The following is a 24,316-nucleotide window of genomic DNA, read 5'->3' as shown; positions in this document are numbered from 1 at the left end:
CACTGCATCACGGATCCTGTCTCCAAATAGGTTCTCTCCTGTGCAGGCGAGGTTCGACAATTTATCTTGTACCTCAGAACGAAGGTCTGAGGCCTTAAGCCAGGCCCAGCGTATGGCACTAATGCCAGCTGCCGAGATTCTTGAGGCCATTTTGAAGGCGTCATAAGCCACCCTCACCTCATGTTTACCGGCCTCCAATCCCTTTTGGAGTATGGAGTCCAGGTCCTCCTGAAACTGCTGTGGCAGGGTTTCCGAAAACTCTTGGACTTGTTTCCAGAGGTTTTGATTAAACTGGGTCATATAAAGTTGGTAAGCCGCTATGTGAGCAACCAGCATAAAACCTTGAAAACCCGTTGACCAAGGGCATCTAGAGCTCTTTGGTCCTTACCCGGAGGAGCAGAAGAATGATGGCAGATTCTCTTGGCTTTCTTCTGGGCTGACTCTACCACCACAGACTGGTGGGGTAACCGGCTTTTCTGAAAATCCAGGGCTTGCTACACTAGGTAAGTAGCATCGGTCTTTTTAGTGACCAGAGACACAGTACCTGGATGTTCCCAGAGACTGTGTAGGAGGTCATGAAGGACCTCATGAACTGGGATGGCAATGACCTCTTTTGGAGCATCCACAAACTGTAGGACCTCCAGCATTTTGTGGCAGGCATCTTCCTCTGTTGCAAGCTGGAAGGGTATTGTCTCCGCCATCTCCCTTACAAAGCTATCAAAGGAGAGGTCTTCTGGGGTGGGGGGGGGGGGGGGGGGAGTGGCGTCTCCCCTCCAGGAGAGAAGGCTCTGAAAGCAGTTCCTCGGAAGCCTCCGATGAATGGTCAGAGGATATGTCCTCCCAAGAGTCATAGGGGGTCTCTCCCTCACCAGGGGGGGCCTGGATTGAGGAGAGAGGGCCATCCCTAGCTTAGGGGCGCTGGCATTGATGGGCGGTGGGGCAGCACCGACGGCTCTGGGACCGGAGAGGGGCGTCGGGGCACCGGGAGGCCCGATGTTCCGAGTACAGGAACCGGCATCGGTGATCGCGTGACTTCATCCTCCTCCAAAGAGCCCGGGATCGGAATGGAGATCGGAGGAGCTATCAGTGGTTGACTGGGCACCGGAGGCCCTGCTGGCATGGGCTGCCTCAGCAGAGCACCAAGCAGGACATCCAGTTTTTCCAGAAGGGGTGCCAACATGGATGGTGCCGATTCCGGTGTCTGTACTGGGGGAGCCGGCCTCTGTGGCGACTGAAAACCCCAAATGGCGTTAAACACTGCCTGTTGGACCATAGTGTCCAACTCCTCTCGAAACGTGGGTGCGGAAAGAACCGACCCTAGAGGAGGCGGCAGGGTAAACATCACTGGAGCACCCACGGGGGTCCATGGTGGCTCGGTGCCCTTCACAATTACAGGTGGGGGAACGCCTCGGGCTCCTGGGTCCAGAGGAGGATGGGGGCTCCTCTCCCCAGGCCTCTTCGGAGGAGGCTCAGCCGAGGCCACTCCAGTGTCTGTGCCAGCACCGGGTGGCGATGCGCGTCTGTGCCAGTGTTGATGCTTCCCTCTGTGCTCAGCCCAGTCCTTCTCTGGCACCAAGGATGGATTATGCGGAAGCCTTGGAATGGGTCGATGCTGGTGAAGGTCGGTCTCCTGCTCCTTGGTCCTCCTGGCAGGGCTTCGATGGAGAGGGAACTGAGTCAGATGGACCTCCTCGATCTGATGAACCCGGCACCGAAGTCGATGGAGCAGGTTGCTTGGGCCCAAACAAGTGCTCCATCTTCTCCAGGTGGGCACGAAGGCCTTTGGGGGTCATCTGGGTGCAGCTTGGGCACCGGCCCATCATGGGAAGACCCAAGGCACAGGATGCACACAGTGTGCGGGTCCGGACACTTCCTAAAACCCATCACCATGGTAAAAAATAGGCGGCGTGCGGTCGGTGGTCGTCTGTCACCGTGAGGTGAATAAATGGGAACAGACCGTTCAAGCGTGAAACAACTCACTGAAGCATCTGAGGAGTCTAAGCACAATGGGGGACCCCGGTGACGGGGTGAAGAACAAAGATAGACTTCAAAAATTTCCATGAGGAAAACTCACTCAGAGCAAGGCAACTGCTGCATGGAAAGAGAGAGACTGATGAGGGACTCCGTTTGGCCACAGGGTTAGTGGCATGCTGGGCATGCTCAGTGTGCCATTCAAAGTTCTAGAAACTGGACTACCATCCTGCTTGTCCTGGGAGAAAATATATTTTGGAAGTCTACATATACACTTTGAAATTAGGTTTTTATTAAAATTTAAATAGAAAAATAAATGGTGCTAGAGAGTCTCATACCCATTTTAATTTCTAAGCACATGAACTCGGCCATTTTGTAAAATTATGCTTTCAGACTCCATTCCATAAAGTTATATTTCATTCACCTGTTTGCAGACAGATTAGCTCCTCCACCAAGGCTGGTATCGGATTCATGAGTTGCTTCATAATGTATAAAGAGCTCCTCTGCTGATCCATGAGACTTCATGCACAAAGGACAAATAAAGCCCTAATACAAATGAAAAGATCAACAGCAGAATTTGGCTTTTCCTCTTCTTGGATCCTACTTTAAACTTTATCAGTAAATCAATCTACAGAACAGAAATGGGGGGTTTTTATTTTTTACTTTGCCGCTTTGAAAATATCAGATGAGGGGAAAAACAAACATTCATAAATCTACTGTCTTCCCATTCCAAATGTCATGCCCAAATATGTACTGCACTTGTGCCAATGCTATTTCAAAGTGGAAATTATCAGTTGGATATTGCCATAATTTTGTTTAAACAAATATTGATTCTCAGCGCAGTTAGTTAAGCTCTGGAAATCATTGCTAGAGGACGTGGTTACAGCAGTTAGTGTAACTGGGTTTAAAAAAAGATGTAGATAAGTTCCTAGAGGATAAATCCATAAACTATTTTGGTAATTAATAAGCAATAGGAGCTTGTCATCTATCTAATGTTTGGGTACTTGCCAGGCACTTGTGACTTGGATTGGCCACTGCTGAAAACAGGATACTGGGCTTGATGGACCCTTGTTCTGACCCAATATGGCATATCTTATGTTATTTTCTTATGTTCTAATATGCATGAGATAAATATGCATATATTGAGTCTCCATGATATGCAAATTTCATGCATATTCACTGCTCATATCATGAAAATCCAACTGGCTTGTGAGGTCCTCAGGACAAGTTTGGGAAGCCTTGTCCTTAGAGGTCTTCTGAATAGAACCTGTGAGTTCAAACATTTATTCTAGAGTCATTTTATATTTATCCTGAGTATATTCAGCTACTGGTCTGGTGTATGGAATCGCTGATATCCCTCCAGGCAAATATGTTTTATACGGTATATAAAATATTCTTGTGAATGCAAAAAGATGAACATTAAAAAAAAGAAAAAAAGAAAAAAGCAAGAGCCAATGGTATATAGGTTTACAATCAAAGTAAAAGGGAGCTGAGCTGAGGAGAAGCGCGCTTTGTGATCTCGAGCGCGTTGAGAGCTACCCGGCTGAGAGGGACACTGTATCGGAGGGAAGGAGACCAGCCCCGCCTACCTGTGACTAAGCGCCGCTGCCCCCTATTTAAACTGGAGGACAGCGGAGAGAGGTGGGAGCTGAGCTGAAGAGAGGCGCGCGTTGAGAGCTACCCGGCTGAGAGGGACGCTGTATCGGAGGGAAGGAGACCAGCCCCGCCTACCTGTGAAAACATCTAAGCGCCGCTGCCCCCTATTTAAACTGGAGGACAGCGGCGCGCAGCCGTCGGCGCGCTGAAGCCGCGCGCCAAAGGGGCGCGCCCCTGGGAGAGGTTTTTGCTGTTTGGTCCTGGAATTGAGACTTTGCCTTTTTGAAAGTGAAGACTTGAATGGGAAAAAAAAGGAAGGCTAAGATGGCGATCTCCACACCCACGAGGAGAGAAGTAACGGGTCCGATGGATCAGCACCTCGTTAGGAGGGTAAGTCAGACTATAAGAGAGGTCATTCCAGACATCTCTTTCTCCTCGAGTTCCTCCGGTAGTCCCGCCGAAAAGCAGTTACCCGTTGTACCCTCAGGGAATGATGGGGCCAGTAGAGATTCTGACCCCCAAATACTGGCAATAACATCGCCAGACCTGAGAGTTCAATTGTCAGGGACGCAATATGGGTCTTTACCTATTAATGAACTGCCTAATCAATTTGAATTACCTGATGAAGTAGTCCCACCAGATAACATCTCTCTGACTGATGTCTGGAAGGTGGTCACCAAAATGGAAAGGATGCTATCCTTTACCATAGCTCAATCCACCAGTCTGACTACTGAAACCAGGAAAAGTTTGGAGGATCACAGTAAAAGGTTTACCTCTTTGGAAACTCAGTGTGAGTCACATTCTGCACAGATAGCAACGTTGCAAGTGACTGGTGTCGCATCCATAAAGGACTCCTTAATTGTTCATAAAAAATTAGAGAGCTTTGAGAATGTCTTAAGAAGGAAAAATTTAAGACTTTTAAATTTTCCGTGTATTAGACTGTTATCGGCCCAAGAATTATTTAGCAAATATGTTAAAGAAATTTTGGGTATAATGAAAGAATTAACCATATCTAAGATGTATTACCTGTCTGTTAAGAAAAGAGATACGTCAACCCTCGAAGGGGGGATTGATGTTTTAGTTTCAGAAAGTCCTAATTTAACTATGTTTTTGGAGAACTCTATGGATGATATACAAACGAGGGCCACCTTGTTAGTGGTATTCAGTTTGGAGAAAGAGAAAAATTTGGTCCTTCAAAATTACGTCAGAAACAAAGATATTACGTTCTGTGGTCAAAAAATTCAAATTTTTCCGGATGTTTCAAGAGAAACCCAGATGAGACGGAAACAGTTTTTGAATTTGAGGCAGAGAGTGTTGTCCCTTGGGGCTACCTTTTACCTCAAATTCCCGTGTAAGTGTTTAGTCACTTTTCAGAGGAATAAATTTGTATTCTTGGAACCGTCACATCTGGAATCTTTTCTTGTAGATAAGAGTGGTTAGGCTAGATGACCACCCTCCTTATTACGGGATATAACTGGATAAATTAATTGCTCTCTCCTAGTGTTCATAAGTGTTATGATAATTTTCCTTTTAAAATTTCCTGTTAACAGCTCCCCTTTAAGTGGACTGAATATTGAGTTTGCATGATGAATGAGGGGAAAAGAATTTTCTGTTTTATATTAATGATGATGTGAATCAATATTTTCTTGTTTTCATCTGCATTTGTATAAATGTTGAAGAAATTTAATAAACTATAAATAAAAAAAAAAAAAATCAAAGTAAAAGATTAAAATGTGGGCTCTTTCCCCAGATATTTTCCCAACATGAAATATTAAAAATCCATTAGATAAAACATGCAATATTTCAGACAAAATTAACAAAAATGCTTGATATTCTTATCCACAGGGGAGAGCTGAAAACCATAAAAGATAAGAGTACATCCAAAGGGACGTCTGCTTTTCTATAGGCATGCACTCAATCACAACCCATATTTCCTGGCAGCAGAAATTCAGCATAGAAAGAAAAAGACACCAAAGCAGTCCGGAAGGAATCCAAATACCTTTCATTTATTCAACCAAATTCCCAGTCACCAAAACAAAAAAAGGCATACGAGACCCACAGTGGCAGCGGGCAAATCAACGGGATGCTCCTGTATCCTGGTCTTTTTCTCAGTGTGCTCATTCTGGTAGTGATCAGCCAGTTCAGAGGCATTCACATACATTTTCATACACAGTGGACAGATGAAACCCTGTGAAACACACAATCTGTATGGACTGCACATTCATCCACATGGCATGTAGTATATATAAAACACACCTCCAGATATTAGTTACTAGCTTGAAATGACAGGATGACCTAGTGAGTGGGTGCCCCAGTGGAGCCTCAAGAATAGAGTACAACAATTTCAGTTTATTGCCAGTAAAAGGCTCATAAGGGGTGACTAAAAAAAAAAAAAAAAAAAAAAAAAGGTTTCCCATACCCTTCTGCAGCAGACCAAAAATGATATTTACTAATATTTATGGTAGGGCAGAGCAAAATTTCAAAGCTCCAATACGGAGCATAGATGTTTTACTCCTAAATGTTAAAGCTGTCTCCTCACAAAGTTATAGACATTACTTTTATTAAGAAATATGAAAAAAAAAAAAGTATATTCAGCCTTAAAATGAATTTAGTAAAACTGTTAATGTAGTTCAGTTTGCACAGAAACCTCCCATGCTAAGTACAAGTATATTTTCCAGGACAAACCGACTGCATATGCTAGAAAATTAGACAATTACCTCCGATGATCCTTCATTGCTCACATCCAATGCATTTCCTGAGGTTGCCGGAGAATCAGTCTCTGAACTTTGGGACCCAACTCTGCCTGGAGTCTAAAACAAAAAAAAGACAAAAGAAAGCCTTACAGCTAGAATTTTCTCTTCAATCTTTGCTCTATAGTTTATACTCCTGGGGACTATTCTGTGCTACTGCAGAGCACAGAATTCCCCCATGCGCAGAAATTCCCTCCGAGGCTGCTCCGATTTCGGAGCAGCCTCGGAGGGAACGGAGGAAGGCTACACGGCTCGGTGCACGCAACTTGCACAATTGTGCAACGCATGTTATAAAATCGGGTGTATATTTGTTCGCACCGGGTTGCGCGATCAAATCTACGCCCACGCGTATGTCTGAAAATCTACCCCTGTACTTCTAGGAAAATTCTGCTCAAAATATTTAAAACTCTGCATCTTTAAGTAGTAACTTTTTTCTGTATTACATTTTAAATTAATAACAAAGATTGTCAGGTATATTGTGTTATTTTGACCAATATAAAGTATGCAGAATTTTATTTATTTAATTCTTTTATATACTGACCTTCATGACATGTGTCATATCACATGTCATGAAGGTCGTATATAAAAGATTTTCAGTATTTCTGTGAATTCCCCCAGGAGTAAGTTTAGTATGCAGCAATACTTAAAACTTACTCAACTCTTTATATAAAAAAAAAAAAGAATGAAAGTAGTGAATTCAACAAGACTGAGGGACAACACAATGTGTTATAACTCACATCCTGCTACACAGAAGTAGCTGGTTTAGTATGAAAATAGTTAAACAACCCATATTATAGGAATTGCACCAACTACCATTTTCATGGTGGGTGCAACTTAAGATGGGAGTCATGCACAATTTGCTTTATGGTAAGGAGACTTGCTCCCTAAAAGTCCAAGTTGCAATTTTATAAGCCTAGGCAGGCCCTTAGATCTGAGGAAGTACATTTATTTATTTAACATTTTTCTATACCGAACTTCATGACAAGCTTCATATCAGGCCAGTTTACATCGAACTTAGGGGTTAACTGAACAAAACCATATAACAGGAAGGCCGAAGCACAGATACAAATAACAGGGAGAAATAACTTGGGGGCTAGAGTAGCCAGGAAATAAAGGACAGAAACAAAACTGGAGAATGAGAACTTATGAATATACAGTGGCTGGGTTGGTCATTTAGTCTATTGGGCTAAAAGAAAAAGCTGTAGTAATGTTAGGCTTATGGGAAGGCTTGGATGAAAAGCCAAGTCTTGAGTTTTTTCCGGAAGGTAATCAGGCAGGGTTCCAGTCTTAGATCAGTCGGTAGGTTGTTCCAGATGATGGGGCCAGCTGTGGAGAATGCCCGTTCTTTCGTGGAGGTTAGACGAGAGGATTTAGTTGGGGGAACTTGAAGGGTTCCTTTGTGTGCCGCTCTGATGGGTCTTGCAGATGTGTATAGTTTGAGTGGGAACTGAAGGTCTAAAGGTAGTTGGTTGTGTATGGATTTGTGGATAATGGTGAGTGCTTTGTGCAAAATTCTGTATTTAATAGGTAGCCAGTGTAGGTTTCTAAGTATAGGAGTGATATGAGTTCTCCGGTTGGTGTTGGTTAATATCCTGGCTGCTGAGTTCTGGAGCATCTGTAGTGGTCTAGTGGCAGAGATCGGGAGTCCTAAGAGGAGGGTGTTACAGTAGTCCGTTTTGGAGAATATTGTTGACTGAAGGACAGTTCTGAAGTCCTGGAGATGGAGGAGGGGTTTGAGTCTTTTCATGACTTGGAGCTTGAAGAAACAATCCTTCGTAATATTGTTGATAGATTTTTTTTAGATTCAAATGGTTATCAATGGTGACTCCTAAATCTCTAACTTGAGTGGTCTGAGGACAAGAGGTTGTCTGATCATGGCTGGTAGAATGGTCGGTGGAGATGAGAAGGATTTCTGTTTTGGCTGCATTGAGGACCAGGTTCAGGCTGGTGAGTAACTGGTTGATGGACTTAAGGCAGTTCTCCCAGAAGGAGAGCGTTTTAGGAAGGGATTCTTTTATTGGGATCAGGATCTGAACGTCGTCAGCATATAAGTAGTGGATTAGGTTAAGGTTTGTGAGGAGCTGGCAAAGAGGCAGAAGGAAGATATTGAAGAGGGTGGGGGATAGAGAGGAGCCTTGGGGAACACCTAGAGTAGATTTGAAGTTAGGAGATTCTTTATTATTGATAGTGATCTTGGAGCTTCTATTATTGAGGAATGAGCTGAACCATTGGAAGGCATATCCAGATAATCCAATGTCTGAGAGACGATTGAGGAGGATGCTGTGGTTCACGGTGTCAAGAGGCATTTATTAAATCTTCTCGCTATGAAGACATATAGATCAGCTATGGCTCAATCAAGAGCTCTTTCATATGCAGGGCCAGTTCTTTGGAACTGTATCCCTGAAGACCAGCAGGGAGAAATGGATATAAAAAGTTTTAGGAAAAAAGTGAAGGCTTTTTTATTTTAAAAAGGCATTTTAACTAAATGTGTTTGTTGTGTTTTATGCATTGATATTATTGGGAATGGTCTGTATAGTGTCTTAATTGTTAATGGATATGTATATTATGAATGTTTATTTTGTTAATCTACCCTGTACATTGGATGTGGAAGAGGCAGAATATAAAATTGTTTAAAGGATTACTGATTTGAATACTCCTGAATAAAGAATTAAACCATTTCTGTTGTATGAAGCAAATCTGAAGCAAAGGTCAAAATGCCAAACAAGGAGCTGCCAAAAGTAATCTGGAATAACATTTAAAGGTATAACCAGGGGGAAGGCTATAAGAAAAATTTCAGTTTGTTTGCATATCCCTTGGGGCACTGTCAGACCTATCAACCAACATAAGTGGAAACAGTTTAGCAATCAGGCCATCACTATATAGTCAGTAGCTGCAAGCTAAGGATTACTAAGATTACTTTAAAAGAACCACAGATCTCTGGCTGAGACTGGGGGGAAATGCTGATTGTTGAGCAATTTCAAGATTACTCCACAAACATGGCCTATATGGGATGGTGGCAAGCCACTACTGAAAAGCCATATGATGTACCACATAGTGGTAAAGAAAGACTTGGGGGTTTGCATGCAAGTGGGAGAAGGTTTTGTGGTATGAGACCAAAGTGGAACCTTTTGGTGTCAATGCTGAGTGACATGGTTGGCATGAAACAGTACAGTAAAGCATGGTGGTAGCGGCAGCATTATATTGAGGGGCTTGTGAACATTGAGGAAAAGATGGATGGTGCAAAATATAAGTAAATCCTGGAGGAAAACCTGTTTAGATCTGCCATAAATCTGGGACTGGGGAAAGATTCATCTTTCAGCCTGATAATGATTCTAAAGCACACAGCAAAAGGAATAATGGAATGACTCAGCAAAAAGGAAATGAATGTGCTCAAGCAGCCCAATCAAAACACAGACCAGCATTCATCAGAAAATCTGTGGCAGTCCACAGAAAGAGCTTGAGCTCTTCTGCCAAGATGGGGCAAAAGCTGTACCATCCCCATGTGCAAAATTGTAAGACACACTCTAAACAACTCATGGGGCTTTCATTAAATATTGAGTCGATAGGGCATGAAGACTTATAAAACCAAAACATCTCGATTGCATATTTAATTACTTTTGGAATATTTCTTTTTTTGTGCAACTTGTTTATTCGACAAAATAAGAGTGCATACATAGAGCAAAAACTTATAACTACATACAATTGTATAGCAATATTGAGCAGTGATAAAATACAATAAAATATAATAATTTGCAAACTAACGTTGGTTGTTGAGTTTTGTCTGTCTTTTTTCAAGATTTCCCTCCCCTCCCCCCCTTTTAAAGTATGAGAATCCACATGAAGATCCATCACCCTAAATCCAGTATTGTCTACACATTTGATTCCCTCCATCCTTTACCCCCTTTCTCCCGTGAGATCTAATATTAAGTAAGTCTCATTACCCCTGGAGATCATAATCTAGCATTAGCATCCTTCTTGACGCCATGCCATATATAGGGACCACAGCTTCTCAAACTTAGGAAGTTGTTTCCGTTTGATGGCAGGAAGCCTATGCAGGTGATAAATTCAGGCTAATTTCTGGGTAACTATGAATGGATGGGGCTGAAGGGTTCTTCCAACAACAGGCTACTTCCCCACATGCTACCAGTGTTATTTGTAAAGGTAAGGTAATCTCCACTTAAGCCTGACCATCAACCATTATATTTGAGAAAAAAAACCCAAGGATCTTTGCTTATGATCACCTCAACTATTTCTCTTACCAAATCTATTACCACATCCCAAAATGACTCGACAATCCCACCAAATATGCAAAAAAAACATACCACTCTGGCAACATTTTCTCCAACAGCCTTCATCCAGAGAGGAATACAACGTATGTAATCGAACTGCGGTAAGGTACCAGTAGTATAACATTTATAACTGTTTTCCACTATAGATGCTGAAATGGAACACCTTTTGGCAAGGATAAAACAGATCCCAACGCTTGCCCTCCAATTTACAACCTAGCTCTTTTCCCCACCTCTGTATGTGTGTGGGGGTTGAGCTGGGGTCTTTGTTAAATATACGATATATTCTAGAGCAGCGTTCTCAACCAGTGTGTCGTGGCACACTAGTGTGTCGCGAAGTGCCCGCAGACATGTCGTGCATCTGCTGCTCTTCCCTCCCCCCCTCCCCCCTTTTCACCTCAGCGAGACGAACACTGCTGCTGTTCCTGCCCGGGCTATCGGCACATTCAAGCCCCAGGGGGAACGGCAGCAGTGTTTTGTGGAAGCAGGCAACAGGAACGTGACCTTTTCTTCTTCCTGCCCCTGTGACCCGGAAGAGGAAGTAATGTTTACCGGGCATGCGAAAAGAAGAAAGGCCATGCATGCTGCCGCTGGCCCTCCCCCCCGGCTCCAAACTCCCCCTTCTCTCGCCGCTGGGGTTTGGAGAAAAGCATAAAATTACATTCTCAGCTGATTGCTCTGTGCTGCGATCGAGTGCTGCCTTCTTAGCGCTGTGGGGCTGCGGAGGTCACTCCTGCTGGTTTCCAGCCTGTCAGGACACTGCTTTTAATAGCAGCATACCAGCTGCCTTGTGCTGTGGGTGAGCGCGAGAGATTGGTCAGACAGGTGACTGGTGTGCGTGGGAGACAGCGAGAGATTGGTCAGACAGGTGACTGGTGTGTGTGAGAAAGAGAGAGAGAAAGAGAGAGAGAGATAGATTGGTCAGACAGGTGACATGTGTGTGTTAGATTAGTCATGGGCCCTAAGGATGAAGAGCGTGAGGACAGAGCTTCAGCAGCCCTTGCTGCTTCTGGTATGTGCTATTGGCAATCAAGGGGGAAGGAGTAGGAGAGTTACTGGAGAGGGTAAGTAAAGGTGGCTTTTTAAGTTTCTTTCTTGATTGACTGCCATTTTAATTATTAGGTATTATATGATGTGTCTGCTATTAGAAATATTTTATTAGTGTTTGGAGAATTTTTAATAATTTTGAAAATTTTTAATGACTGGATGTTCCATTTATTAGTTGTTTTGAAACAGTATATTTTAGTTTTAGAATTATTTTATATTTCTCGGGGAATGTATAAATAGAAATGTGGAGACAAAAACTGAACTGGAAACAGCAAGAAGCCAAACTCTGTATGTAGTAAAACAACGCAAAAACAGAAACATTAGCTTTATGGTCACTTTATTCTGTATTTGGTGACGGTGTGTCTCTGTTCTGCGTGTGTGACCCAGCTAAGGGTGTTCTGTGAGCTTGTAGTTTCTTGGTAGGGATCTATAGCAGCTTGGCTTGTTCTGTTTTCCTAATAGGTGTATTGGTGTTTAGGGCCTGGTGTAATTTTTGCAGTGCTGCTTTTTCATAGGTAGGGGTGTTACTGTTTGAGTTCCATAATGCAGGTAACCGTGCACATTATTTCAGAACCTGGAAGTCTGATGGGTGCTATATTTTTGTTTTGCACAGAATGTAGTGTGGCTTTTTTAGGTTTCCATTCCAGTTTCTGTTTCCATATTTGTAATCTGTGGTCTTACTGTACTTGAAAGTTGATTCTATGTGTGTGACCGAGGTGAAGTATTTTACTAGCATGTGGGCATTTGTATCAATATTTGTTTTCTCTCAATAGAACATGTATTGGTGGTAAATTACTGTTTTTTCAAAAGGAGGGCTATTGTACCTGGTAGGAGAGTGTTTATGTTGCTGATCAAGTTTACTTAGGGAATAGCCACTGCTATTAATTGCATCGGTAGCATGGGATCTTCTTAGTGTTTGGGTAATTGCCAGGTTCTTGGGGCCTGGGTTGGCCTCTGTTGGAAACAGGATGCTGGGCTTGATGGACCCTTGGTCTGACCCAGCATGGCAATTTCTTATGTTCTTATGATATCACCAGAAATATCTTTTTTGTATGGTAAATTGAACGGGGAATGTCCTAGTTCTGCTCTGCACCCATTGTTGGGAGTCGAGGGGGTTCCTGTGGAATGCAGAGTGTTTTTTTACATTTAGCCTGGTAATGATCACATGTTCAGTGTGTCACACGTGAGAACCATCTGTCAGGTGTGTCCCAACAGAAAAAAGGTTGAGAACCACTGTTCTAGAGATCCCTTTAGTAATAGAACATGCTTTATCGCGTAACACTTCAAAAAGGGACTTCTCCTGCCTCAAGCTCCCCCTCATTGCCTTTTGAGATAAGAAATGAGCAGCTTGTAAATAAAAATAAGTCTGAACAATCTAACTGGAAGATTTCTTGTAGGTCCTGAAAGCTTGTCTGTGTCCCACTCCAAAGATGCTCCAATCTACTATACCTACTTTCCCCCTCCATCCTCTCGCCACTCTACCAGAGCAGCCCGGAAGAAACTCTATTCAGGAAGAGAAGGGATCTATAAAAATATGTTCTGTCCCCCACCAATTCTGATTTCCACTTATCCCAAATTTTCAAAGTTAAGGCAACCGGTGGCGGGATAGGCAGCTGAACACACCGGACTTTACTGGGTAGCCATACTAGAGTATCTGGAATATTTCTATAATTGTTCATTTGCAATCAAAGTGTAGATCAGTGAAAACTAGTTTAATTTTGATTTATATTTTTTAGACAGCAGAATGTAAGCAATTTATAAGGCTATGAAGATTTTTGCAAGTCACTGTTAGTCCAAAGGTTAAACATGCACATATTTGAATACTGTGTCTTTAGTTTATAGCATATACCCCATAGTACAAACTTGGGAGGAAGAGCAACAAAAGCATTTATTTATTTGAGGTTTTTTTATATACCGCGGCACGTTAGTAACATCACCTCGGTTTACAGAGAACATAATGCAGCAACAGGCTTTACAATGAATTATATAAACAAAAGGATTGACAGTTAATGGTAACAGTTCAACTTGGTAATAGCGTTAAACATAATATATTTAGAATTATATAACAGTGGTAATATATTATAACAGTGTTAAACATAATATATTAGGTAATATTTACAGCACAAAGTTTACAGCCATACCCTGGTCCCTCATATGGGATCATTCTAGTAATAATTCTTCCTTCATGCATGCCGTAGCACAACTCCAACAAAAGAAAGCTAGAGGATCACATCAGAACATTTCAGAGAAACATTTTTCATATGCTAGCAATCACTCATTTGGAGTGTCAAATATATCTTACCAAATTTTCCTAATGCCTGTTTTGCCAAAAGAACAGACTGCAGTACTATTACAATCTCAATCTACATACTATTACAGTATGTAGTGGCCAACATTATCAATACTTGTTAAGTTGAACTGAAGAATTATTTACCCTGCCTTAACAAAAGAGCTTGCAAAAGTGAAAAAAGGGACAAAAAAAGTTTGGCATTACTTAAGCTTTAAAGTATATGTCTGGGACATCCTCCGGGCAGCTAGGTGGCGGAGCTCTCTTAGAATACAGTCTTTTCAGTGTAGTGCGCCTGCGTGGATCTTCACGCGCTGCCTCGATCTCCCTCAGCCCATATCCAAGCAAGAGGAAATGGAACAATAACTGTCCAGGCAGGCAGAAGGGTCAGCATGGCTAATTCATGCTGCTTATCTAGGGGAAAAGAGCAAGTTTGCTTACCATAAACAGTGTTTTCGGTAGATAGCAGATGAATTAGCCATGCTGCCTGGGAGTCCCCAGCTGATGTTTTGAGTGCAAAAATCTCTGTCCTGATGAGTTGAGGTAGGGCGCTCAAGACAGTAGAGAAGATAGGCGGACAGTTCTTATCAGTTAGCTTCGCAGCTTTCAAGAAGTGCCCGATCTGAGAATTGTTCTGCCCATGTCTGAGTCAGCTGCGGTCTGCCTGTCAAAGCAGTAGTTTGCTGTGAACGTGTGCAGTGAAGACCAGGTGGCAGCTTTGCAAATGTCTAAAATGGGCACCTCATGAAGGTGAACTATTGAAGCTGCCATAGCACGGACTTGGTAAGGCTTAGGGGAGGCAGACAAGGCTTCCGAATGCTTGTGATAGCAGAACTGTATGCAGTTTGAGATCCAGGACAAAAGGGTTCCCTTGGAAACCAGACGTCCTGAGATATTAGGGTTAAATGAAACAGAAAAGCTGGGAGGCTCTGCACTGAGAGAGAGCGAGAGAGAGAAGCGTTTATAGTAAGCGAGTGCCCGCTTACAATCTAGCGTGTGTAGTTTACGTTCGCCCTCATTGCATTGTGGCTTTGGGTAAAAGGTCAGAAGGGCAATGGATTGGTTGAGGTAGAAAAACTACTTTAGGAAGGAAGGCGGGATGCGTATGCAGCATAACTTTGTCATGATAGAACTCCAGGTAGGGTGAGTAGTGCACCAGGGCCTGCAACTCACTGACTCGCCTGGCACAGGTGAGGGTGACAAGAAAGAGTACTTTCCAGCAGAGGAACCTGGAATGGTAAGCGTCCAGTAGTTCAAAAGGTGGTAGCATCAATTGCTCCAGCACCACATTTAAATCCCATGGAACTGGAGGTTTCCTAATCGGAGGCCGGAGACATAAAACTCCCTTCATGAATCTGGAGATGAGCGGGTGACAAGAGATTGGGGTCTCGTTGTGCAGAGAATGGTAGGCTGCTATGGCACTGAAGTGGACTCTGACAGATGCCGTGGCTAGTCCTTTCTGGTAGAGCAGATGGAGATAATCCAGTAGTTGCTCAGGGGGACAGGTGAATGGGTCCATCCTGTTTTCCGAGCACCAGGAGGAGTAACGGACCCACTTCCTTTGATAATTTTGTCTTGTGGAGTGTTTCCTGGAGGAAACTAAAATATCCTGAAGCTGAAGGGAAAGGTTCAGGTGGAGTACCAGCCTTTCAATCTCCACGCAGTGAGATTCAGAGATGAGTGAAGTGGGTGAAGCCGAGAGCCTCCCTCTTGGGTGAGGCGGCATGAAACTGCCTACCCAGGGGGGATAGGTCGGTCCACCGATAGTCAAACTAGATACGCGTATCACGGTTGTCTGGGCCACGCTGGAGCGATGAGAATCAGGTCTGCGTTGTCTGCGATGCATTTCTGGCCTGTGCAAGAGATTAGAGGTATAGGAGGGAAAGCGTAGAGTAGACCCTCCGTCCAGTCGATGAGGAATGCGTCCTGCGCTAGTCATCGGGAACTGGGATACATCAAGCAGAAGGTTTGTATCTTTCAATTTTGTTCTGTAGCGATAGACACGTGGAAGTCCCCAGGTTTGAAAGTCTTTCTGCCACACCCTGATGGAGTTCCCACTCGTGGGGATGAAAGATTGTGCTCAGTCTGTCGGCTCTGGAGTTGTTGATGCTGGGCAGGTATGAGGCCTGTAAAGTGATGGATTTGCTCTACCTATTCCAGGATCCCCAGCCTCCTTGAAAAGGTTCCAGGAACCAGACCCTCCTTCCTTGTTGATATAGAACATGACTGTCTTCCCTTGGAGTGCATATTCTAAGGCTCGAAGAGCGTTCCGGATGGCATGGAGCTCCAGGAGGTTGATCTGTTGCAACCGTTCCCAGGCGGACCACAGGCCTCGAGTCTGAAGGTGGACTAGATGAGCGCCCCACTCCTTGGTGAAAGCATCTGAGGTGAGGACAGTGTGATGTACTGGGGGCCGTAGAGGTGCTCCTCTCGTGAGAGCCAATGGTGTCAGCCACCACTCCAAATCCTGTTTCATGCTGGACGTGAGGATGACAGGAGTGGAGAGGGGGGATTGCAGAACTGGTTCCATTGGGACTTCAGACCCCATTGTAAATGGCACATGTGAAGGAGAGTGTGGGGAACAACATGGATAGATGTTGCCATGTGGCAGAGGACGGTCAGGATCTGGCAGGCAGGGGTAAGCCTCTTGGAGGCGGCCAGTGAGCGATGTCAGGGCATGGGCCCAGGATTCCGAGAGGAAGGCTCTGTCCCGAATGGTGAGGATATGAGCCCCAATGAATTGTAAGATCTGAGTGGGTTGCAGATTCGATTTCTCGTAGTTGACAAGCAGTCCTAGGGTGCCCAGGCAGTATATGGTTATGAGAAGATTGGTTTGTAGGAGGGACGGGTTGGGAGCTACCAGTAGCCAGTCGTCCAGGTAGGGGAATATTTGAATACCCCGTCGTCAGAGGTGAGCCACCACTACCGCTAGGCATTTCGTAAAAACTCTGGGTGCTGAGGAAAGGCCAAAGGGAAGCACCTTGTATTGGAAGTGGTGGCCATTGGCCATGAAGCATAGATACCGCCAGGACGTGTGATGCATCTGTAAGTGCGAATAGGCATCCTTGAGGTCCAGTGAACACATCCAATCGTTGGGGCGAAAAAAGGGAAGAATGGACTTGAGTGGATTTCTCCCACATCAAGTATCTGTTGAGAGAACACACAAGGATGGGTCGTAACCCTCCCAAGTTCTTCGGTATGATGAAGTATTGGGAGTAGAAGCCCTGGTGGAATTGTGCTGAGGGTAGCTCGCGAATGCACTGCTGTTGAAGCAAGTGTTGATCTCCTGTAGCAGGGGTTTGCAGTGTGCATTCAGGTGTCTCTGATGCACCAGGTGTGGAATGGATGGGATAGATTGAAAATAGAGGGAGGTAGCCTTCCTGTATGATGTGTAAAACCCAAAGGTTGTATATGATTGCTTTCCATGCTGGAAACAAGTGGGAGAGCTTCTTGCGAGAAGTTGGTGGGGTGGGCTGGGAGAAGGATCCAGACTGAGGCTTTCCTGAGGCAATGGAGGTGCTTCTGGGGGGGGGGGGGGGGGGGTTATCTCACCTGGACTTTTCCCTTGTTGCTCAACGGTAGTAAGAAATTGAGAAAGGATGAGGGAAACCTGAGATATTGCCCGAGAGGCTAAGGTGTCCTGAGGAACCAGCATAGGCTCCCTGTGAGCACTGCTGGGTGGTACTGCAGCCAACAGGATGTCTGTGTCTGGACCTCTTGGTTGAAGTAGGTCCGTAGGAGGCCGCTTGTGTCTCTTTTGCAAGGGTTCCTGGAAGCCTGATTTTTTATGTTGTGAGGCAGTGGACAGGCCAGAGTAAACCCTGGATGAGGTCAAGGAACTGTGAGAGGCGACTAGAGAAGGCAGCGCCACATCGGAGTCCACCACTATGAGTAGTGAAGGTTCCCTGGGCCGTTTGTGCCATGACGAGTGCTTCTTAGGTGTCTTGGTAGCACTGTGTCAAGGGCGTCTGCTTTGGTGTCAACTTCCTTCGATGTGTCATCGACGCTTTATGTTTATGCTTCGGCACCGAATCGCAAAGTCGACTCTCCTGTTCAGAGGTGTTGGTGGTGCATCGTGGACTCACCGATCGGTGCTGATGACGTCTTCGGTGCCACATCCCCTGCATCATGTGTCTGTGTCGTAGGAGCTTCGCTTTGGCGTCGGCCCGGATGAATCGGGAGACCCTACCGAGGAGGCTCGACAATGCGTCGACACTTTGGAGGTCCGGGGGGGGGGGGGGGCCGAAGAAGACTTAGTAGAGTCTTCGGAAGGGGCATATGATCCCGATGCCACTTCCCGCAGTTTGGCAATCCTGGCAGCCTTTTGTCGCTGGGCTCGAGGGGATATGCGTCTGCAGTCCCTGCAGGTCGCTTGGTTGTGTTGTGGTCAGAAGCAGATGTAACAGCTTGCATGGCCATCACAGAATTTTGCCACACTGGCAAAATCTGAACCCTGGTGGCCACGGCATTTCTGCCCACCAGGCAGAAAAACATTCCGTGAGGAGAAAGGAGCTCTGCATGCAGTTAGGTGCGGGGGAAAAAAACAGACTGAGGGAAATCAGGGCAGCGCGGGAAGATCCATGCAGGCGCACTACACTGAAAAGACTCCGTGTTCTAAGAGAGCTCCGCCACCTAGCCGCCCAGAGGACGTCCCAGACAGCATGGCTAATTCATGCTGCTTATCTACGGGAAAAAATTTAATAAGCAGAAATTAGAATTCATTTTTCCTCCACTTAATTATTGCTTTCAGATGCAAAACCACAGTCTAGTACTGACAGTTCTACTTTCAACGAGACAACTGAGCTGCACAGAAGAGTCTTCATTTCCAGCAGAACACAACCGATATACAATCTCCCACTAGGTACCTTCATAATCAAAAATGAGACTATAAAGCTTAAAAAAAAAAAAAATATATATATATATATATATATATATATATCAAGAAAATGCCTACTGTTGGAGCTAGACCTCTCTGGGAGAAGGCTTGTTTTGTACAACAATAAATCATTAAATGGTGCTCCTTTTAATTTTCTCTCTTTATCTGTTTACTTAAACTCTGAGGTGTGGACATAAAAATACTGAACTTCTCAATCATTTAACCTCAACAAGCTCTATCTACATCATCTGATGGAGCCCGGCACGGAACTTTGATCTCAAAGATTCTAGAGCTTTCAGCATGCTCTACTGAGCACATGCAGCTGTCTCCCTGCTCCCCTAGGCAGAGCTCCTCAGTTCATGATATAGTAATACATGGAGAAACCAACTCTCAGGGAGGCAGGAAGGAATTCTAAGAACATTCTGCTGTCCTTGGAGAACACCTGTGATAGGTAAGCAACTCTGTTTTCTCCGAGGACAAGGAGGATGGCAGTCCTCACACATGGGTGAATACCAAAATTGCAGGCTGCCCAAAAACAAGAAAAAAAAAAAAGTAGGGAAACCCCATAGTGCAGAAGGCACCACCTTTTCCCCTGTTTGTGAAGCAGCTGACTTATAATGGGCTCAAGAAGGGAAGAGAGTTGGGTTCTACACCTCAAACAGACCCATAGAACAAACAGAAAAAAAACCTTGATGTGCAGCATAGGTTCCTAAGGCAGGGATGTGATGCAAACTCAGGGCAAGAAGCCTACCTCGCTGCACATAAAAGCAATACAGTCAGAGATTCTGTACTGATAACTGTGACAAGCACCAGTAGACCTAGGTCCTCCTGCTCAGGAAAGAGCACAAATTATCAACCAAGAAAAAGAGCTCTTGGACATAGACCGCATTGGTTTTCTTCAGTATCATAAGAAAACCACTGTTCACTAGCATCTGAAGAACAGACTGCATTCGCCTAGTTACACCTGATGGTTGGCCAATAGGAACAAGCAGCATAGAATCCAAGCACTGACTTGGAATAAACAATGGCAAAAAGCATTAGGGTCTGTGGCAGACCCCACCTGTCGAATGACTACAAGAAAAGACCTGACCTCCCAGGTCAAATGGTTGAAAGAAGAAAGCCAAGGCATGAAAGGGCTACCCCCTCTAATAGGAGCCCTAAGCCAAGGCCCAGAGCATGGATGGAGAGCTACAATTGAAGCTCACCCAGGCTTGGCCAGTGAAAGCATGAAAAACCAAACAGGGAAAGGAAGGTGTAACTGTCCTTGAAGTTATATGTTAAGATACTCCAAATCGTACCACGGCTTCTCCCTTGACATTACTACTGAAAGTCAAAAGGAGCTAAGAGTACAAGGAGGTAGTCTACTGCATCGAACAGTACCCAATGGGGCTCAATAGAATCCACAGCGCCCATCTCAATAGTGCCTGATGGCATTGAAGATGCCCCCGGGGCATGATGGCACACGATGGCACCTCCAACATCAATGGCAACTCTGGCGTACAACACCCACGGTGCTCGAATGGCCTCAAGGGTATCTATGGCACTCGATACCAGGGGTAGCTGTGGCACTGACTACATCAAAGAGACAGCACTGTCAGATGAAGCTGATAAACAGGAGGGGAGGCTACATTGTCTAGGGCACCAGAGATGTAGATTAACCTGGGCCCACAGAGATTATTTCCCAGGAGTGTGGGAAGGATAAGCTCTCCTCCACATGGGAACGATCTTGTCCTTGATTCCTTCACTGTGAGTCTCCAATGCCCAGAGATTGGACAAAACTTCATGAAACTCCTGTCTGAATGGGAACTCAAACAAGTCACCAGGCCCAGAGGCCTACTCGGACTGCATACTACCAGTCCCACAAGGGACCTGACAAAAGGCACAAAAAACAGAAATTAAGAGAGATGACAATACAAAAAAAGCTGCAGGTGCAGCATTATTTATTAAGGAGAAGAAAAACTGCTGAGCTGCACAGTGCACTAGGTCCATCATGCGGCCAGCAGAGAGGCTTGAAAAGAGAAAAGGACAAAAAACAAACACACCATAAGGGAAGGAAGGAAAAAAGAAAACATAAGGCTGTTAGAAAACCAGCTGCTGCAGCTCCAGAATTGTCATGGCAGTAGCTGTGAGGGAGAACAAGCTGATACCACGACCACACGGCTCCATGGAAAAAGTAAGATTGAAGGACTCTGCCTAGGGGGCAGGAAAATGACCACAGCTGCAAGTGCTTAGTAGAGCATATTGAAAGATCTAGAATCTGAGATCAGAGTTCCATGACGGGCTCTATCAGATGATGGAGCCCATGTGTGAGAACTGTCATCCTGCTTATCCTTGGAGAAATGGTTGTCTGATTTTTATCTCGATTGGTTTACTTTAAAGACACACTTCAAGTCTGAAATGTGGACATCAAAAATACTGAACCTATCAAACATTTAACCTCAATAATCCCTAACTGAAATGAGGTATGACATGTATGTGTGTTTTCCACCACACTTGTTAACACAGATCTGAATTAACCACCATATGAAAATGACATTGGCCTTCATTCTGTAAAATCCTTAAGCTGCACAAAGAGGAGAATGCCTAGAAATATTTGGCACTTTTCTAATGGAGCAGAAAAGGCTTGAAGGGTAATCGTGTGCCACAGATTTACTCCTGCACATAATTTCTACATAACTTTCAATTAAAAATTAAAATTATAATCCCCTTATTCACCATTCTAAGCAGATTACATAATTTTACAGAACAGGATTTAATCAGCTGCAAGTACTTTTGAATACCAGAACACTATGTAGGACTGTATTAAGGATGTTAGCTACTGTAAGATATTTAATGGTAAAGTTTAGCTATTATATCATGGCACAGGCAAACAAAATTCAACAAAATTAGGGGCAGCTGAAAACAAAAAGGTTAAAATAAATCCCCTTCTCTGAATCATATGTACAACAGAGGCAACTACACCCCTCATCCCCAAATCCAGTAAGCATTAGATGGTCTTCCCACCAACCAACTAACCAAACTAAGAGTCCTTGCCCCCTTGCAGTTGCCTCCACCACTGAAAGGGGAGGAACCATAAGTCTTAACCCCCCCATTCCCACCATGGGATCTGAGCCAGAGGGGCCAAGTCCTTTTGCTCACTAGCTGGCAGAAGAGCATTGCTTATTTGCATTTGCCTCCATCAGCTGGCTTCAGTCTTAAAGTTTAAACCACAGTACAGGCAAAGGAAAAGGGATTGAAATCAAATTTTAAAATATAAAAAAAGTGTCCCCTCTCCATTGACAACACCAGCAAAGGACTTGTAATAAATTAGAAACAAGGGCAGAAATAGAAGGTATGAAAGAGGGGACAGGAATGAAAGTTAAGAGTGAGGAGGTGGGAATAGAAAGTAAGAGCAAGGCTGAAGGTGCCGACATGAGTGAAATTATTTTTCACAAGTGGGGAAGGGGGGGGGGGGGGAGGGGTGCCAATTCTGTGTCCGCATAGGGTACTGGTTAACCTAGCACAAGGCTTCCCAAACCTGTCCTGGGGACCCCACAGCCATTCAGGTTTTCAGGATATCCACAATGAATATGCATGAGATACATTTGCATATTAGAGAGACTCACATGTAATATATAGACCTGCTATACGGGAAAATTCATTTCTAAATCAAGTTTATCTTCATACGATGCCATATATTTAATGGCTATCGTGCCGATGAGCCTTGAAAACTGTTAGGCTTCTTAGGTAACTTGATGTATGTTTGGACTTGTCTGTATATGGATAGTGTGATGGTGTCACACTTATCTTATTAGAGTCCACTCGACATCTCGATGTTTCGGAGCTGAAAAACTCCTTCAGGGGCTTGACATTGGCAGTAGTGGACTGAAAACAACTGCCGATTTATAAGTTGTCAAACCAGAGGGCTGTGCGGCGAAGCTGTCACTGCTGGCTATATCACTTCGCAGTGATTTTAGCGATGCAGGAAGCTATCGCTTCAGGCAGTGTAGAAAATGTTGGCGGCTCGAGAGCGATCAAAGGAACCATAACTGATTTAATGAGTCATTCGCAGTTTCACTGTATCAGCCTTGTGTACTTACATGTGCATGGCTTAATCTTTGAGACAAGCATATCATTGCTGATCTTCTGGAAACCTGACTAGCTGTAGGGTCCCCAGGACAGGTTTGGGATGCCCAGACTTAGAGACAGCACTGTCAAAATCAGTACAGTAAACACTGGGATACCAAGCTATGCCCAAGGCAAGAGGACTGTAAAGAACACCATTATCACATTGTCAGGGGATGTTGTGATTTTGGGAACAGAGCATTAAGAAATTGGCCCTTTTGTGTGTGTTTTGATACATATAAATCCCAGCCATAGCTCTTCCAAGTCTATTCTGTAAAAATTAAACAAAAAAATCATTACAATTTCAACACTGCGAAAAAATTTGCATTGTGGCTAGTTTAAAATTTACCTACCCACTTACAATGCATTGTAAGTCTTCACACCACTGTACATTTTTCACATTCTGCTGTTTAATATATAGAAATCAAAATGCAGTAGAGCAGGAGTATGTTTCACTGATCTACATAATAGTCTACACCAGTGGTATTCACTCCCAGCCCTTGAGAGCCAGGTTTTCATGATATCCTTAATATGCATGATAAATTTGCATACAATGGAATCAGTGTGTATGCAAATCTGTGTCATGCATATTTATTAGAAATATCCTGAAAACCCAACATGTTTGTGGCTAGGCATGAATATCAGACTACACTTTCATTATGAAAGAACAATTATAGAAATATTCCAAAAAGTTATTACGAATTTAAAAAAGTCTCAGTTGCACAAGTCTTCCCACCCTTTAATTCAATACTTGGTGGAAGCCCCTTCTGCAGTAACAGCCTGAATCATTTAGATAAATGTCTACAAAATTTTGCAGTGGAATGTTGCAGTTTTTTTTGCCCATTTTTCTTGGCAGAAAAGCTGAAGCACTTTCAAGCTGGCTGAGGGTCAGCTTGGCCTGCATGCTTCAAGTCTTGCCACAGATCTTATATTGCAAGGCAGGGCCATTTGAGGACATTCACTTCCTTCTCGTTACTTTCGCTTTGTATTTGGGAACATTGTCCAACTGAAAGGTGATTTCTCCCCAGGTTTTCCTTCAGATCTGGCTATATATTGCATCATCCAACTCTCTCAATTTTCACAAGCCTCCCTACAACATAATGCTGCCACCATTGTAGGGATGGTGTTAGCAGGGTGATGTGCTTGCTGTGTGTTTTATGCCACCCATGTTGCTCAGCATGGACAGCAAAAAGTCCACTTTGGTTTCATCAAATCTAAAGGCCTTTTCCCAAACGTGTGTAGTGTCCCCCAGGTGTTTCTTTGTAAATTATATGGATTTCATATGACTTTTCTTTCACAGTGGCTTCTTTCTTGCCACCCTCCATACAGACCATGTTTGTGGAGCAGTCTTGAAATTGATGGTCAACATTTTTTCTAGTTTCAGCCAGAGTCTTCTGTA

At 44.1% G+C, this 24,316-nt stretch overlaps 1 protein-coding gene across 1 annotated transcript in view; it reads right to left on the bottom strand.

The window, feature by feature from the left end:
* Positions 1–24,316, bottom strand: part of EEA1 (early endosome antigen 1) — a 372,360-nt gene that overhangs the window by 305,631 nt on the left and 42,413 nt on the right. Inside the window, 2 exon segments of the mRNA XM_029601632.1 lie at positions 2,396–2,517; positions 6,285–6,377. Of these exon segments, the coding sequence (XP_029457492.1) occupies positions 2,396–2,517; positions 6,285–6,377 (215 nt within the window).

Source organism: Rhinatrema bivittatum, chromosome 4 (genome assembly GCF_901001135.1).
Source record: "Rhinatrema bivittatum chromosome 4, aRhiBiv1.1, whole genome shotgun sequence".
Classification (NCBI taxonomy): Eukaryota; Metazoa; Chordata; class Amphibia; order Gymnophiona; family Rhinatrematidae; genus Rhinatrema; species Rhinatrema bivittatum.
Note: the sequence above shows the minus strand (reverse complement) of the source record. Positions and strands in the feature narration are given on the sequence as shown.